This window comes from Phyllostomus hastatus, unplaced genomic scaffold, assembly GCF_019186645.2.
Source record: "Phyllostomus hastatus isolate PE091 unplaced genomic scaffold, TTU_PhHast_1.1 phas_contig_57, whole genome shotgun sequence".
NCBI lineage: Eukaryota > Metazoa > Chordata > Mammalia > Chiroptera > Phyllostomidae > Phyllostomus > Phyllostomus hastatus.
Genome location: NW_025333912.1, coordinates 1880322 through 1899101, shown reverse-complemented (window position 1 = coordinate 1899101; position 18780 = coordinate 1880322). Strand labels below are relative to the sequence as shown.

General features: G+C 40.1%; 1 protein-coding gene across 7 annotated transcripts in view; it reads left to right on the top strand.

Moving 5' to 3' along the window:
- SATB2 (SATB homeobox 2) overlaps positions 1 to 18780 on the top strand; it is a 190288-nt gene that overhangs the window by 139162 nt on the left and 32346 nt on the right. For all 7 annotated transcript variants that reach the window (XM_045847651.1, XM_045847653.1, XM_045847652.1 and 4 more), the window contains one exon: positions 14016 to 14213. In XM_045847651.1, coding sequence (XP_045703607.1) covers positions 14016 to 14213 — 198 coding nt within the window. The remainder of the gene's footprint in view (positions 1 to 14015; positions 14214 to 18780) is intronic.

The following is an 18780-nucleotide window of genomic DNA, read 5'->3' as shown; positions in this document are numbered from 1 at the left end:
TTCTGAGCTTGATTTCCTCTGTGACCCTTCATGGCAAACATTTTCATCCCTGCATATGTCAGTGGCAAAATGGCCCATCATCCCCCAGCAGATCTTCTGTCATATGCTATAAAGAAAGAACATTTCTGAGTACTGTGTTTCTATTAAGCAAGAAGGTTTTCAATAAAAATCAAGTTTTAAAAGTGATATATAGTTAAATGTTATATTTAGACTAATTATATGGTTTGGGGATTAGCCTTTTTTACCTATAGCTTGGCAGTAACCTGGCTTAAGTTATTTTTCAGATGTTGATAAAGGGAAAGGAGTAGAATATCAAGAAACTTTGAAGAGGATGGAAATATTTGTTTCCCTTTTCAATTTTAATGTCATAATCTTCCCAGATTCTTATTATCTCTCATCAATGAAATCATTGAAATGCAGTTTGCTAAGGTTTGATGTCCAATCATAGTATGAAATACATGAAAAGAAAATACCATGGAGCCTTCCTAAACTGTTAAATGCATAAAATCCCGTGTACCACATGGCAAAATATAATGAGAGTTGGAGCTGTTAAACGAATAAAGCTGTTAAATGCATAATGCCACTTGGCAAAACTACTGTGCATTTAATGGTTTTCCACTGTGTAATAAAGGACATATGTGGTAAATGTGCAGTGAGTATAAAAGCTACACAATTGATTTTGCAAACCTGCCCCTTAGTTGTGACTTGACATAAATATCAAAGTTTTACTCAGTCCATTTTTTTAAATATAAGAAGCTTTCACGACAAACTGAAGACCACAGTCTGAGAACTTGATTCAAAATGCCTGTAATCTTCCTATTGACTGGGCACCATGGCTTCTGGAAATAGTGATGCCTGTAGCCTCCAAAAATAATTTGGGTGGCTCATTGAAAGCTGTGTTTGCCAGTTGGCCCAAATTTAGCTCTCCAAATTTTTGATGCCTCCTAAAGAACTCAGTAGCCCTGATTTTGTAGAATCTGGAGGAAAATGTAGTTCTGGAAATTAATGTGCTAAAGGATGAGGTTGAGCCTAAGTAGGGATGTGGTGCTTTGAAGTTTTTCTTTTTTCCTTTGGGACAATGGTCTCATTCTCATTTATGAATGGGGAACATTATTGTAAATAGCTGACTAGATTGGCAATCCAGGTGCTGAGATTTTTTTTAAGTGGTAATTTAACATAAGACATTCATTCCATTTTCTAAGTACCAGGTTTAGATTCATAAAAATCATACTTAGTGAAGCCAGTTGCATGATTTGGTATTTTGCACGTGTATTTGGTGGATATCCATAAGGTATAGATATACATGGCTAACAGTGGGACCCTGGCCGAAGTACTTAATCTCTCCAGGCTGCAATGGGAAGTGGCCACAGCCTCTTCTTTGGATTGTAGGACTAAGAGAACAAAGGGTTTCCCCTCCTCACTTCCATTCTCTTCTCTCCCTTTATCAGGTTTCTTTGGAGGTGTCGGAAGTTCTTAGAGTGACTGAACAGGCAGATGAATAGTAAGGGCTCTCCATTCTTCCTTGGAGGTGAAATCAGGAGAAGCTTTAATTAGAAACTCTTATGAAATGGACTAGGCTTGGAACCTTGAAGGCCCAGTTCAAATATACATCATGATCCCTCCCCTTCCATTTTAAATATCTTTTAAAATAGAAATAAACCCTCCATTAAACCTCATTCACTCCTTGGTGTCAATTGTTGTCATCAGCTGTTAATAGTAATACTTAATACCGTGTGAGGGACAGGCTTTGAATGGAAAGTAGGAAAAAGAAAGGACAATTTTGGAGAGATTATGGGTAGTGGGCCAAGACAGTCCTTGAGGGCTGTAAGTGTTTAGTGACACAATGGGAGGAGGGGTTCAGAAAAGGAGTTGAAAGAGTGAAAGACTAACGCAGTTCTGCCTATGGTCTTGTTGGTGGAAATACATTACTGGAAAGTGTGTGTTTCCTTGGTGGGTAGGTTACGTCAGGATGCATTTGTAGGGCTGTAGACCACCTCTTCCTCCAGGTCAGCTCCAGCTCCTTTGTCCAGTCTGTCCTCCAAACCCGTTAGCTCTTCCTGTCTGACTCTTGCCCCTGTCTTCACAGGAGAAAAGTCAGAGTAGGAATGGCAGAAGATATAAATAAGAGGGAAAAGTATGCGTACCTTTCACCTTTTACTTTTCTTCATTTTCAATTTAGGATTGATTTTACGTTTGTGTGTATGTGTGAGTGTGAATTCTAGGATTATCTTCCTTTTCTTTCTACAGAATATTCAGATTGTTGGTTTTCATGCAATAGGAGGCACTATGGTCAATGATTGTTCTCCATGAAATGGGAGTGAGGGTTCTTAGTAGGAGCCATAATGTAGAGGCACATAGAACATTTCTGCTTAAGTTCTTTATGACCCTTAAATACAAAGGACCACCAGGAAATGACCACTCCAGAGTGCAGTCTGAGTGGCCTCCTTGTCCCTTGGAACTCCTTGTCCCTCGATAGCTTCTTGTAACCTTCCCATCCCTCTTACGTTCTGTAGGGTTGCTCTCCCCCAATTGCAGCTTTTCACCTGCGATCTGGGAAGTGGAAATCCAGAGAGAGGAAACACAGTGACCAGTGGGCTCTCCCGCTGCAGTCCTCCAGGGCTGGCCCCGTGCTTTGTGACATAATCTTCAGTGCCATTTCTTACCCTTGGCATCAGCTGCCCCTTCCCCCAAACACTAACTCACTGTTTATCTCATGTCCTTCCCATTTCTCTTGTGTTGTAGCCTACAGTAGTTCTGTTCATAGAATGCTGAGGATGACCTAAAGTTGGTTTTCTTTTGGAAGTCTTTCTTTATTATTTGTATACCCAAAGTCTCGATTCCACGTGTGTGACTGTCTTTTCTTGCTAGGTTTGGGTAGATAAGTGCTCATTTTATTTTAATCTCTATTTTCCCTTGTGCCCATTAAAACAATAAACAAAAACTTCACAATGGTACTGGGTTTGCTTTTATTTGGGACCAGGGGTGGCAGCTTCCTTTCTGTGTTTAGAAGGTAAAGAAAAGCAGAGACACTGAAAAGAGAAAATATCAAGCTGGTCGTGAACCTCACGCAGATGGGGTAATCAAAAGGCAACCCCAGGGCCTGATGGGACAAAATAAAGGGAGTGATCTGGGAGTAAATAGGGCCCCATAGGGATGTCAGAAGAGATGATACAAGGATGCCCTCATTTCCACCAATATTTAAGGACCTCTGCCAATCCTGGAGTCCCTTTCCCTGCCACACACACCTTTCCAGGCCCACAAGCTACAGGAGCTACCACTAGGGTCAGGGGTAGAAAGGTCCTTATTCTTGTTACTTACAGAAGCAACAAAGGAAGGCACCATTGTGTTCCCACCGCAGCTGGGGGAGATGACTTTCTGGCCTCCAATATGGAATCTAAAATCATTTCCCTCATAGAAGCTGTATTCTCCATGGAGATTGGGTTTCAGTATGTTGTGTTTCATGTACATTAGTATCAAGTAGGTTCTGTGTACTGATCTTTATTTCTTATCACTATGTTTCTACCAAAAAAATAATTGCCTGTTCTCACCTACTTACTTAAATTATATTCTTAAGTAGAAAGCTGTTTATGCTTTAGATGTAATTTACAGGCTCAGATTTTATGGTCATACTACTTTTTTTTAATCCTCATTTGAAGATAAGCTTATTGATTTTAGAGAGAGGGGAAAAAACATTGAAATGAGAAAGAAGTATTGATTGCCTGCCTCTTGTATGCGCCCTGACCGGGACTGAGCCCTCGGCCTAGGCATGTGCCTTGACTGGGAATCAAACCCATGACCTTCTACTTTGTAGGACAATGCACAACCAACTGAGCCACACCAGCCAGGGCAGTGGACACACTTCTTTATTGTAAAATTTGTCCTTATAATGGTCTACTTTGCTCAACAGGCTAAATGATTTATTAAAATATACAGTTCTCTTTGGCATGTCCTTTTGAAATAAAGCAAAAATAAAGGAAAAACAGACAACTTTACATAAAGAAAAATAATGGATGTATTATTGGGTTTGTTTTCTTTTATTGCTCTTTGCTATTAGAGTTTATATCACATTCAGTATATATGCTAACATACCTCTTCTCATTCAGTCATGGGTTACCATATTAATCTTTGCTTTTACATTTCTTTGTAAAAATGTCCTAGGCACAATTTAGTTGTCCATATTTTTTTAAAAAGAAATATCCCCTATTATATGATTAAGTAATAACATCCTATCTTTAGAAAATGCAGAAATATATAAATGCCAAAGCACGATTCGCCCATAATTCCACATCCCAGAGATAGTTACTATCAACATTTTAGAGTCGTTCCTTCTAATAAACATGTGCATGCACATGGGTGTTTGTATCCAAAGATCATACTGTGTGACACATAATTATAAGACAAATCAAAACTACAATTCTCTTTTTTAAGGTCAACATTTTACACAGGAAAATAAACTTATAAAGTAGAAAATATGGCCTTTGTCACATTATTTAGTTTCTTACCTTTTAGATGGCTTTACTGGGGCCAGGGTAGCTCGAGGGCTATTGGAAACAGAGCTTTGCTGCATCTCTCTGGTATAAAAAAATCACAGGAAGTACTGGCCATATGATGTCCCATGTACACTGAGTTGGTGGTCTCGGTCTTAACTCCTAATGATTTTTACCATCCTGGATTCAGTGTGGAAGGCAGACTAAAAAAGACATACAGCTTTGCCCGAGCAGCTGCCCCTTGTTGCTGGGCAGGTTTCTTTGGAACACAATAATTTTGACAATCTATCAAGGAAGATTTTCTACTCTTGTCAACTGGGGCATGCATATGACAATTTCAGGGCCCTCCACCAAATTCAAATAAAAGCTTAATATATGTACATTGTAATTACCATTTAAAAAATTATAATGCCATGTAGTGATGAAGTTAGGTTTCTCAACATTCCCAAATGCCAAAAGTAGGCAGTCAACAGTACGATGTTTCACTGTCAGATCGAGCCCTTCATTCTCTCCCTTTTTCTCTTAGCATCATCCTAAAGGGTTTGATTCTAGTGAGATTTTATCAGCAGAAATTCCTTCCAAATCTCAGTTTTTATATTGGCCTTGTAGTGAACAATCAGATTCTTTTTACTGTGGCCCCCGTTATTTATGTTAAGATTTCATGCCCTAAAACTAACTTTTATGGGAGCCCTTAATTAAGTATTAACAGAGATTAATCACAGGGTTCATGGGCAAATCTTAAAATGTCAGATGCATTTACCCATGGCCAAAGTTTATATACTGGTTTTAAGCACATCTTTATCTACTGCAGAAACATGCATTATTTTGCCTGCTCATGACATAGCACCTTTGGAAATCTCCATGCAACTTTGAAGCAAATCAAGCTACCATATTAAAGCCACCTCTCCGAACACTCCCAGACCTCTTTCAAAGAGGACATCAAGTTAAAGCAGGGTTCTTACAGTTGGAGAATGTTGGTGCCTATGAATAATTTCTACCACTGTGCTGTAGGGACTGTTTGTCATCTTTTTACAGGGCCAACACTAGGATGAGGCAAACGAGACCCTAGGATGTAAAATATAAGGAGGCATGCACTCTTAGAGCCACACTTCTTAAATTTTGCACACTAGTCACTTGCTTGCCTCACTCTAGAACCAGCCCTGATCTTTCAAAGGGTATCATAATTTTCTGTGTTTATGCCCCACCCCCACATTGACAAGTTTTTGAGGCAGTTTGCACAATATGTAGTATTGTGTCATAAATATGCTAAAATTTGGACCCGAAGTCAAGGATTGGAAATATTTTTGTTGTTTTTCTGCTTCACTTTTTAGTCTAGTACATTTTGTTATTAGTATCTTTCCAGTATTTAAGTGGAGAAGTATAAGATTCCACATTCATTTATCTTCTTGACAGATATGGGCAGCTTTTTCAGATTCGTGTTCCCATGAGTGCATGTATGTCTGTATGTACATATTTATAAAAGTTATTCCAAATTTCCATGCTGCTAGGTAGCTATGTGTATCCAATATATGTATGGTCAGGAAGGCTACAAGATTTTACGAAATTGCCTCTTGACTTTTAAGCCTCCTGTAACAGAGGTTAAGGAGTTGATCTGAAATAAAATTTTCATTACTGTCAATTACAGATGGAATCTTTACAACCACATCCATAGAAATGGAGGGACATACCCAGAGACAGCTGAAAATTGGTCCCCATAAACATGCAGTTTGGAACTTAGTGTACCATTTCGAAAAATAAAAAAAAGAAGCAGATCATTTTAACCGAACACATTCAAGGTGTAAGATAATTAACCTTGAACTGTAACCAAATGCTCAGCACAAGTCTGCTTTTCAGGTTTAGATGACCTCCTCGTCAGGGATTCAGTGAAGCCCTTGACAAGCCTCCCTTGCAGTTAGCCTTTTACCCATTTCACTTTTCTTGATTAGGTTATCTTGGATCATTAGGGAGTTTATTTATTTTAATAGACACTTATTGGATTCATGAAAAGAGAATTCAGTGACTAAGAAACAAGAGCTGAATATTATCTGGCTCATTTCACACTTCAGAAGAGTCTCAACCAGCTAAAGAGAAATCCTTTCGTAGTTACAAAAGTTTGTTTGGGGACTTCATGTGCTTCCATTTAGAAAGCGAACTGTCTGTGGTTAATAATGTGAAATTTCTTTTGAGACACTCAGAAAACATTTCCTTTTCGTTACATATGCTGACATTTTCTGTATTGAAAATGTGGGTGAGTAAATGTCCTTTTAGATTTCTGTTGCAGGGAGGCTTGAGTCATTCCCCTGAAAAATTGTTCATTTGCCGACATCTTCATTCACTGGAGTTCCTAGAGGGGCAAACACAGTGGGGGCTGTTGTTTACTATCTGCAGGTTGGGTTCACGATCAGCTCTGCGTTGGACACATCGGGGGAACGGTGATGACTGTGACAAGGCCCTGCCTCTGAGGCCAGTGCAACCTTACTCAACAGGGACAGTCCTTGTCTTTTTTGTTGGAGGTTGAGCCTGTGTTTGTTGCTGAGCAAATCCTGGTTTGTATTTGTTATGAAATACTAGAGAAATTGGGATATTTGTCACCAATATAGAACTTAATTTTTTTAAAGACTTAATATTTTTTAAGGAAAAATCATGAAGAAGCTGAAATCATTTACTAGTGTCCTGGGGATAGGAAAACAAGTACCGGTAACTTAGTATACAGTGACATTTCAGTACCACGGACAGGAACCTAACTCTTCCTGCTTGGTTCCCCTCCCCAATCACTTCACCTGAAGTTTTAGAGCTAGGATTCAAGCTTATATCTAATGGACGTCTAACTCAAACAGTAACCTGTATTAAAGGGCCTTACCAACCCTGACTGGTGTTGCTTGGGGGATTGAGCACTGGTCTATAAACTGAAAGGTCGCTAGTTTGATTCCTGGTCAGGGCATATGCCTGGGTTGTGGGCCAGGTCCACAGTTGGGGGTGTGTGAGAGGCAACCGATGGGTGTTTCTCTCACACACTGATGTTTCTGTCCCTCTCTTGTTTCCTGACTTCCCTTCTCTCTGAAAATAAATAAATAAAAATCTTAAAAAAAAAGAGAGAAGACCTTACTGGTCATTTGAAAAATTTCAGCATTTTGGTGTATAGTTTGGAGAATATGTAGTCACTCACTTATTGGTTACCTGACATTTTTAAACTTTAAAATTTTTATATTAGTGAAATTGATATTGCCTTTCCTCATTATTTTAATCCAGAAAAGCTTTAAAATGCTTTATTTGGACAACAACAACATACACACAGAGAAACAATGACCAAAAGATGAGAGCAGATTAGAAAATGATTGACATAGTGTATTTGTCATTATTTTTTCAAATGAAAACTTTAAGAGGATGGAGCTGATAAAATAGGCACTTTATTGCTACCAGGTCGTCATGAGTCCATGAAAACACTTTATCACAGTGTTTTCTCTAATGATTTCTTGTTATGGAGGGAGGGGTGAGGGGACGAAGGAAGGGAGGGAGGGAGGCAAGAAGGAGAAAAAGAAAGAAAAGTGAATTTCATCATAATTAAAAGTCTTCTGTAACTTCCAGGGCCCATAGGATTAAGATGAATTTATTTTCTGCATGGTATTCTTTATAATCTGATCCCAACCTCCATTTCTAGATAGTCATTTAGCCCCACAAAGTTGCTCCTAATCCCCAGATGTGATCACTGTGTAAGTCTCTGCATTGCTGATAGTGTTATCTTTATGGGTCACTTCCTCTCCCCACCTGATGAAATCTTTATTTATCTTTCGAGGATCACCTTATATGTCATATTTTCTATGGTGATACTTTTTTCTGAGCTTCATTGTCATAATTACTTCCTTGCTGGTGATTTCAATGAACCTTTTACGTAAAAAATAATAATGAAATTAAATGATACATGTAACATACCATGGTACATAGTAGATGGATGTTCAATAGAAGATTATAAACTGAATTTAATGTTCTGAGAGAATTTTGTCACTGATTGCACTTATGTAATGGGGTAAGTTGGATCGCCCGATTTTCTTTATTACATTCATACATTACAGGTGGGAAAACAAATCTCAGAGCATCAACAGGGTTGCTTCTGAAAAATAGTCCTCCCTTCCACCTATAACTCTTTGAATCTGGGACTGTAAAACATTCCTCTATGCTAATTTCTGTGCATGCTAATAATTTCAGTTCAATCTAATGAGCATTTATTGAGCAATTTTTATGTGCAAGGAACCTCACTCTTCTCTGAAAGTGGTAACATGAATAAGAAACCACCCCTTTCCCTCCACCCCCATTAGGAAACTGACTGTTCTGATGGGAACACAGACATACCCACTCATAACAATAATAATAACCAAATTGTGTAAGAATAAAAGCAAAATGCTTTGGAGTCATGCAGGAGAGAGCAGCCAGTTTTTATAGATTGGGGTGAGACCATGTTGGCTGAGCCTTGAGGTACAGCTTCTCATGGGGAACAGAGGGTTAAATATGAGACATTTCAGACAGCAGAATAACATGAGGAATACTAGCTGTGCTCAGACGTTGTCATTCACCTAGCCTCAGTTTTATCATACTAGGAAATCTAAATGGACTCTATAAATATTCAGCCATCCTTTGGTTAAAACACGAGCAGTCTGAAAGAGAAATCACGTGTGAGGTATATATCCCCTGGTCCATGCATGGAGGTAGGAATGTACCAAGTGTATTCAGGGACTGAAAATAATTCACTGTACCAGGAGCACAAGATCAATAGGAGAACTGATGGGAGATGAGACCATAAAAGAGAAACAGCAGCAAATTATGGTTCTTATTGTTTCCTCTGTTAATGCTTTTGAGTTGTGAACTAGAGATATCTCATTTAAATAAATCATTAATGACTACCTCTTTGCTAAAAGATAAACTACAGGGTTATTATTCATCTTCCAAAAAGAAGTAATGACACAGTTCTTCAAGTAGTAAGCATTCCTAATACATTTACAACATGATTTGCTTTGTAAATTTAGATTGACACACAACTTTTCAGGAACACGTAGATTTGTAAATAAACTGTATTTTGACTGGTGTACATGTTGCCTCACCTGCGCAGTTGAAAAGGGTGGGTAGGCTTGTTTTTTCTATCAAGGGAAATATATTTGTTTGAGAGGCTGACAAGATGGCTAAAAAGAGATGTCAATAGATGTCATTTGCTTATGCACTGAGGGCTTGGGAACTCTAACCACTGATTGCAAGGATGCAGCATTTAAATGTATATTCCTTCCCTGGGTTTACATTTTGAAAGTAAAAGGGTTTTAATAGTAAATTTCTTAGCATCATTACACTTAGGCTCTATGTAAGCCTTACAGCAAAAAATTGCTGTAGTGGAATAATCAAAACCAAGAAATTAACATTATTTTAATACTATAAACTAAAACTTTTATTCTGATTTTAGTAGCTTTCCCACTAGTGTCCATTTTCTGTGCTGGGTCCCCACCCAGGAACCACATTGCAGTTTGTTGTTAGTTCTCCTTAGTTTTCTGTAGTCTGTGACCATTCCTCAGTCTTTCCTCTTTTGTTAATGCCCATGCCTTTTTTCCAGAGTACTGATTTATTCTGTTGAACCTCTCTCAGTTTGGGTTGTCATGATTCAATTGAAGTCCTTCGAAGTGTGTCATGTCATAGGGTTCATGGTGTTGCTGTGTCATCACTGATGATGTTGACCTTGATCACTTGGTCAAGGTGATTTCTTGTTTGTACTTTAATAGTTAATCATTATCTACTATTTCTGAAAAATGACAAGGTAGCTGATCATGGACTATGGAGACCATCTTTTACAGTTCAGTTCTCAGAAGCTCCAAGTGGGTAACCACTTGCTCAAAAGTCACCCAGTTATTTAGTGCCGGAGCTGGAGTTTAGCAGTGTGGTCTCAGGGATCCAGGTTGGATGCTCTCAAAGTACAGCTTCTCCCGGAGGGTAGAAGGTTGCATTGGAGACATTTCAGCCAATGGAGTAACACGAGGAATACGAGGTGTGCTAAGACACTTGTAATTCATCCAGCCTTAGTTTTACTGTGCTAAAAAAACTGACTACATGAATATTTAGCCAGCTTTTGGTCAAAACGTGCTAAAACAGATTAAAAGAGAAATCATTTCTAGGTGCATACCCTCAGTTCATGGTGCCTGCTCACAGAGCTGGCCCGGACTGGCAATCAGAGGAACTTCTGTATCAGCATTTCTGAAGTGAAAATAATTCTCCTGGAATGCTCCACATAACACATAGGGAACAACAACAAAAAACCTACTTGAGATTTTTAACAGAAAAAGGAGATTTGTTTATTAATAATTCATGAGTTCCCATTGAACATGCACGACAGAAACAGTGCTATTCAATAGAGAATACTGTCATCTGTCACTGTTTTATTTGACATTTACACTTTTTTTTTTTGCCTGATACTGCAAAACTTTCTTGGATGGCATGCAAAAATTATATAAATGAAAAAAAAAATCCCAGTGCGGGCACTCTTTTATCTCTTCTGTGATGGGTTCACTCACAGTTGCCTACGTGTGTGTTCATGAAGGAGTATGGCACTTTCTCACACATTCATTAGCCACCAAACAAGCGAACAAGAGACCCAATAGAGAAAACAGAGATAAGCATCGTAAATGTACTGGTGGAAGGATCGTGTGAATAAAAAGATGGAGGGTGAGATGGGAAGTGAGGTGGAAGAACAGATTTCCGGAAGGTAAGCATAAAATAGGGAGAGTGAGCAGTGAGTCGGACTGAGGAGAAGGCAAATCATGGCTGCCATAGAGAAAACTGACAAAAATACATTGCCGTTTCAAATGTAAAATAAATATTTATAAATGGCATTACAGGAGCTCCAATGGTAGGGAATATGGGCATTTAGTAGAAGAGCAAGTTAGAGTTAGAGCACCTTGCAGTTTTGTGCTGGTGTAAGGCTCTTGACAATCTTTCTGCTCTGTAGGTTAGTTATTATTTATAAAAATCACAGAACCAGCTGATACATTCATAAGCTAATTATTGAAGCAGCTGGGTACACATGGTGCAATATGTCCAAGGCTGTGAAGTATCACAGATTTCTTGGGGCCTGCTGTGGTGGGGGTGCGCTGGTGAAGGCTCCATCCCTTAATCTGATCAGCCAAGCAAACACTTTGTGGGGAAACTAGATTAATAACCCTCTAAATACCATGAATGTGCTTCATCTTCAAAACCGGGTTCCCTTAAACACGCTATTAGCTCAGCTCCATCAGGGATTTGAGGAGGTTCTCTGGTGCCCTAAGAACAGGGTCTTGTTGGCTACCTCCCTGTGCCAGAAATTAATTTGGTTTGCTTATGTCTGCACACATGATCACACTTGTGTCTAATCCGCTCCCTAATAGCTTCAAGGTCAGGACCTTGCATGTCAGTGGGCAAATTGAGCACTACACTTCTTAAAGACTGATGGCAGACAGCACACCGTCCATAACGAGGCCTGTAGTTTGTTCTAAGTGATTGTAATGAGTGCAGATTATAACAGCACATATAAATCAAAAGCGGCAATGAACGTCGTGTGAGACGTTTTGAGTATTATAAGTGAAGATGCCACTCAGCTGTCACCTGTCTCCTTTCAAGCTGTGGCTTCCCACAATGCAATTCACTCCTTAAGCGGAACAGCAGGTGCTGTCCTCCTGAAGGTCTGGGTATCTCAAAACTTCAGCTTTTAACAGATGTAGGTTTTGTTTTTATTTTCTGTTAAATGATTGGTCTGCATGCCCTAGCTTCCCCTGGGGGATGTTAAACATACCTGTTTGGAAAAAATGAAAGAGTTCATTGGGAGACTTATTCAGATCTGTGAAAAGACAGAGAAATAGGAGCTTATTTTTTCCACAGATGGTTTATTTTCCATTTCAAGAATCCTTTTCTTTCTACAAAGAAACCCTTGAGGAAACACTTTGGGACTAGGAGAGTTTTAAAAACACAATTTATTTTTAGAGATAAAAAATTTGTCTTCAGTTTTCATACATGTTGCACCTTGAAAATCAACCATTACCTGTCTCTCCAAGTTAAAAAAAATCTATGAAAATATGTGGAAAAGCGTTTCCAAGCAAATGATTAGATATCTTGTTTTCATTCTTCCTAACCCTCTAACTCTCCCCAGCTCCCAGTTTATTGTAAGAAAAGATCAGGTCTGCGCAAATGTGGCCTCTCACTTGTAAAAACAAGGCAGTGTTGTGTTACAGATTAGTTTATAAATCCCCAGCGGCTTCACAGTTCAGTGCCTACAGCTGCTGCAGATGGGCCTGGGTTTTTGTCTCTTCGTGGTGCTGCGGCCAGCAGTTGAAGGGGAAAATGGAATGATCAGGTTATTAACATGGAGGCCACGAGGAAGAGGCTGCACAATGAGAACAGCTGGTGTTGCTGTCTTGGCTGATGCAGCGGAGATAATCAAATCTTGCCTTTTTTTGGGTAAAGGCAGAAGACACAGTGGAGTGTCAGACAAACAACGGCTTATGATATTATATGGGGTTTTTAGAATGCGTGTCAGGAGCTTTCATTGGCTTACCAGTTACGATATAGAAATTTGTTGAGGTTTGGGATTTATTTTTCACAAAGTCATTTGTGTTTGCTTATGCACCTTTTTAGAAAAATCCTTACTCTTTTGCAAGAGGTGTGATGTGGGACAGTTCTTGCTTTTAAAATTAGCGATGTAGCTTAGAAATGATGGGTTAGAAAGCTACTGGGTAAAATATTTTGACATGAGTCAGTGAGCGATGTTGACAGCATCCTCTGTATTATTTTCATATAATCTATCATTATTTGCATTACATTTTCTTTCTTGTGCAGTTGCAAGCAAGAGAACATCCGGATGCCAGAGCTGGGAGGCATTCGTTTGCAGGTGTGACCCGACCAACTGCCTACCTTCCTGCAGGTGTGGCTGTGGCGGGAAAGGGATGGTTAACAAGGCCTAGAGACCAAGGCATTCAGAGATAGAGAAAATATACATTTTTTTTTCATTCTAGCTAAGGTGGTTGTTTGTATTTTGTGGCATTATTGATAATTATAAGACTGTTTTCTTCCCACAGAATTCAGTGCTATTCTCACTTAGACATTTTTACTTCTTCAAAATTTGCAATCTCATAATACATATTTGTTCATCTTCACTCTTTTCTTAGGATGGATACCATCCAATTGAGTAATTAAAAAAATTGTAGTAGACCAACACAAATTACTTTTTCTGGGGATTAGATAACTATATTCTTGCTCGAGTATTTCTACAAAGGCACTGTAAATTACCTGAGAATGTATGTGATAGGAAGGGTGATAAGGTAACAAGAGTGAAGGTTCTCAGGCATTGGTGTAAACTGATGTGGTTATTGGTTGGTTTTTCAGTGATCAGGCTGTTTCAGTATCTCCCCATGTCAGTGGGAACAATTTTGACAAAAAATATAATAACGTGGAATGGCACTTCACTGCAGCCAAGCCATCCTCTGCTGCTCTGCACTCGGAGGGTGAACTCAAGTGACCTTCTCTCTCCAGGGCTGGCTGTGTGAACTGCTCCGCTGGAAAGAGAACCCCAGCCCAGAAAACCGCACGCTCTGGGAGAACCTCTGTACCATCCGTCGCTTCCTGAACCTTCCCCAGCACGAGAGGGATGTGATCTACGAGGAGGAGTCCAGGCATCACCACAGCGAACGCATGCAGCACGTGGTCCAGCTCCCGCCTGAGCCGGTGCAGGTGAGTGCTCCCTTCTTCCAGTCTGAGCAAGGCTGTTCGTGCTGGCAGCTGTGGGGCATCACATGGGCACACCACATGAGCTCCCACAGGAAGGGGTCTCGTGCCATGTCCGTGAGAACAAGGACGCCTTTCTCTCCGCGGGAGCATGTGTCTAACAGTGTGTGTGTGTGTGTGTGTGCACGCGCGTGTGCATGTGCACACACATGCTCACACAGAGAAAAATGACTGAGAAGTCAAATCAAAAAGCTGATCCTTTCCTAAGGACGTTTACTGGTGGGATTGTGAAGCAAGTGCATGCATTCAGGATTAAATCTCCCAGTCATAAAACGTAACTCATAGTTCTCATCAGTTCATTTTCTAAAGAAAACACTCTGAAGTAGCCAATGAATTGATTTAAAATTCCTCAAAGAATGTTTGATTGGGCTGCGTAAAAAAACATCCACATGGCAGGAGTGTCCAACCCTCTTGCAGCCCAGGATGGCTATGAAAGTGGCCCAAAACAAAATCATAAATTTCCCCCCAAACCTTTTATTTTCATCAGTTTTTGTTGGTGTTTGTATATTTAATATGTGGCCCAAGACAACTCTTCTTTTTCCAGTGTGGCCCAGAGACGCCAAAAGGTTGGACGTCCCTGAGTGAGAATACCATTGAACTCAACTTAAGCATTGAGAGAAATCATTGATGTATTCTTAGAATTTTAAGATGAGTTTTTGCCATCTTTGATTTCATTTGGGTCCCATGTGTTATTGCTTTGTTTTTATTATCACTGAGAGATATTTTTTCTAAAAGTAATTGAGTTTAACTACTTAAAAATCAGTGGTTTTGGAAGAAATATTACTGGTAACTAGGGTTTCCAAGGTTGCATGCCTTGGAGTTTTGCCCACAGGTTGTTTTGGTAGTGATGAGATCTGTTCCACTGCCCAATACTGCCGATCCCAGCTGCTGCCAAAGAGGACCCTTCAGAGGACCCCTCTGTCTGAACCTCCTTTTGTGTAGCCTAAAGAGAAAGGTTGAGGCAGGAGTGCGTGTAGGGTTGTGTGTGTGTGTGTGTGTGTGTGTGTGTGTGTGTGTGTAAAGAGTGGACGAGAAGATTATGAGAATGGAAGAATAGTGGGGCGGGCTTTCTTGATCAAGATGTCATCGGGGAGGTGGTGAAGGATGGCGTGAGATGCTCTGCCCTGAAGTTCCCTATCTCCTTTCTCCTTGGCCCACTCTTACACGTCTGGGTGAGAAGTCAGAAGTAAATTGGTCCCTTATATCACGTTTCATCCAAACATTGACATCTCAGGCAATGCTTTCGTATTCTCATTGGTCAGTTTCCTTAGTCACAGAGTAAATGGCCCAAATGATTAGACTCATGAGCTCGTAGAACTAGAAGCACCTGGGGGCAGTCTCTTACACTTTCCGCAGTGACCTCAGAGCGGGTGGGTGATGAGGGTGGGCTGATGTGTGGTGGAGCCCACTCTCCTGGCTCTGGACTGATGCTTGGTGAGCCATTCCTCAGCGGTGAGCCCAGGATTTTCCCTTCAGGACTCACCGTGCCCCTCCCTGTCCCTCCCTGGCTGGGCCTCCTTCACACACCACACCACCTCCCTGTCAGGTCAGGTCAGCACGCCCAGCAACCTAGAGCGGCGGTTTTCACAGTTTGAGATTTAGTACAAATTAAAGTAAAAGAGGGACCCAATATAAGTTTACTAACTTATAATTTAGGAAAATAAATTTACATGAAAAATGTAAGGAAAGCTGCCATTTGTTATCTATATATTTAATGAAATAAAATATTTTAATAACAAAACAAATTAATGAAAAGGATAGCCTCAGACAACAGATCTTATAAACTGTATGCATTCAATCATGTAAAAAAATTTTCCATCACCCTTGATTTTCTTATTTTGATATAAACTGCTCAAAACTTTTATGTTCAACCAGCACAAAGCCAAAAACTAGCTTCAGGGAACCATAGGCTTGTGTGGATTTTTCATTCAGGGGTCATCTTAGTTCAATCCAGGAAAAGTAGAAAAGGAGTGAAAAGCTGCTTTATTCTACACATTAATAAATAACATCCCATTTTAAATCCATTTTTATTTTAAAGTTGGAAAGTTAGAGAAGTTTGTGATAAAAATACTAAGACCTATTCTCCATTGTAATTGAGAACTTCCCTTTATTTGGATGATGTTGGCTCCTACACATTGCTGTCTCCATTTTTTTGGCCAGAAATTCTCATATATATGAGGCCCCCATGTTTAGGGAACTAAGGAAATTCAATGTGCTGTTTTGTCTTTTAACTCATCAGTCTGAGGAAAGTAAATCTTAGAAGCAGACAGACAATTGATTTATGAGCTTTATTACCTTTTATGTTAGTATGTCAGAACTAGAGTATGCTAACAATATTTAATGGCAATAATAATGACATTAATGACAATAAATTAAAGAGTCCATCTGTAATTTCTGTTTTCATTTCTAAGCACTTTGCAGATATTAATATTAACTTCTGATATCACTAAGAGAATTCTTTTATTTTGTAAGAGGTTACTTCTGTCACTCAGATCATAGCTAAAGAGTTTACAAATAGGGCAAATTTCCCCACATTGACCTTGCTGTAGCTATTGACCTGGAACCCATACCTGCTGTGCAGCTCTTCAGATACATCGCTTTCTCTTTTACCTTGTGCCTGTGTCCAAGGGATGCCACTGTGAAGGCTGTGTTCTGTTTGTCAGCAAGATACAAAGTTTTGGATTAGTTTTTTATTAGTCATGATGTGAAAAATAAAGAAAAATGGCTGGAACTCTGCAGACTGGAGAATACAATTGATACAGCTTCTGAGACTTGGGAAGTGCTGTGTTCAAAAAGGTCCCACACTGCTAAAATTTATCTGTAATTGTCCAAAAGTTAAGCCGTTGGATTCAGGATTGAACTTCACTTGTATTCTTATACCAAATGAAATTTTAAGGAGATATGATTGCTTACATATTTTACGAATTTTAAAATTCATGTGTAGTATAACATTTTTTTGCCAATGTTAGATTTTGTCTAATTAGGCTGAGAATGCACCATTATTAAATTGTTAAGTACAGGTGAAATCAGCGATTATTAAGAGCTTCTGATATGTGTAGCATATTAAAACGTACACATTGTGGTCATCGAAGGATGCCATTTCAATTTCTTTAAGCAATCGGGGCGCACTCCTCCCCGTTTTTCTTGTGTAGTAAGGGCATGAAGCAATGACCTTTGTGCACAGTCACCCTCCATGTTAGTGTGTTGAATTAGAGCCCACACAGTGCTGGACAAAAGGAGGAGCTTCCCGTCCCCTCCTGCCCAGTCCATACTTTCCATGATGTGGAGAAGCTTCCTCAAGTCAGAGCCTCTCTCCCCTCACAGAAAGGAGAGGAAGTTTTTCTTGCTGTTTGTTTGCAAATGGCTTACACATTGATAGGCTTACATTGCATGCAGCTGTGTTTCTTTTTTAAAGCCCTCAGAGGGTTTTAAAATTTTAAACCCACATTTAAAAAATCAGGAGATTTCACATAAAAATCCAGATTTCACATAACAGTTCAAAAAATCAGAAGCTCTGACACCCTGGGCCACTTGGCCAGAGCTGATGCCTTTGTGCAGGGCACACACACGCTGCGCTGCTGCCTGGTTCTCATCACCCACCCTCTGTGTCCACACACACACACACACACACACACACACCCCCCTTCATTTAGACCTCGCTCCTGTCACCTTGTCACGTCACTCTGCCCCTGTGAGGCCACCTTGCCCCTGCGACCCCGGCTCTACACTGAAGCTGCCACACCAAAGCTGCATGTGCCTTTGCCCGTGGTTCCAATTTCTCCTGTGGTAACCACTGTGTGCCATTGATTTTTATAACCCTGACACCTAACGGAAACCTTTGCACACTCACCAAGGAATTCAGGTGATGGTATTTCCCTTCGGAGGTGAAGCTAGATTATGAGTGAGGCCAAGTTGGGCTTGGGGTTACTAAGAAGCACTGTCAGCCCCAGAAACAGGGGGTCCAGGAAAAGGGAGGTGGCTTTTCCCCAGGAATTCCTAGCTCTGCAGGTGACGTGTAGCTTTGATGCATCGTGGAATCCTCTGGTTTCTCCAGTGTTCTTTTTGGTACTCTGAGTCTCTCCCCATTTGAGTCCCTGCTGTGTAAATGGCAACTTTCCAGGCTCTGAACACACTTTGTAAAGTGGACCCCTCCATACCTTGGGTCGTCAGCGTGGGCAGTACTGCCCCAGGGGGAGAAAACGGGTTCTTGAGGAGCATAAAACATCTCCAGTTTACAATGGTTTGTGGCCTTCCAAAGGGAGAGATATCCAGTATATCTTTGCTCTTCAAGTTTCATGAAGCGGAGAAAATGAGTAAGGGGAAAAATCCCTAAACAGGCACCTTCTGAGGGTAACCTGAAAAGGGGTGGGGCGTGAAATACGGACGTGCGTACTATTTCTAGCCCATGTGAATGTGAAGGGAAGACCAACACAGGTAAGCTGACGTGGTGAGGCAAGCTAAAACAGTCCATGAGAACGATGAGGCAAATTCTATTTTTTACGCCAAAAGTTGG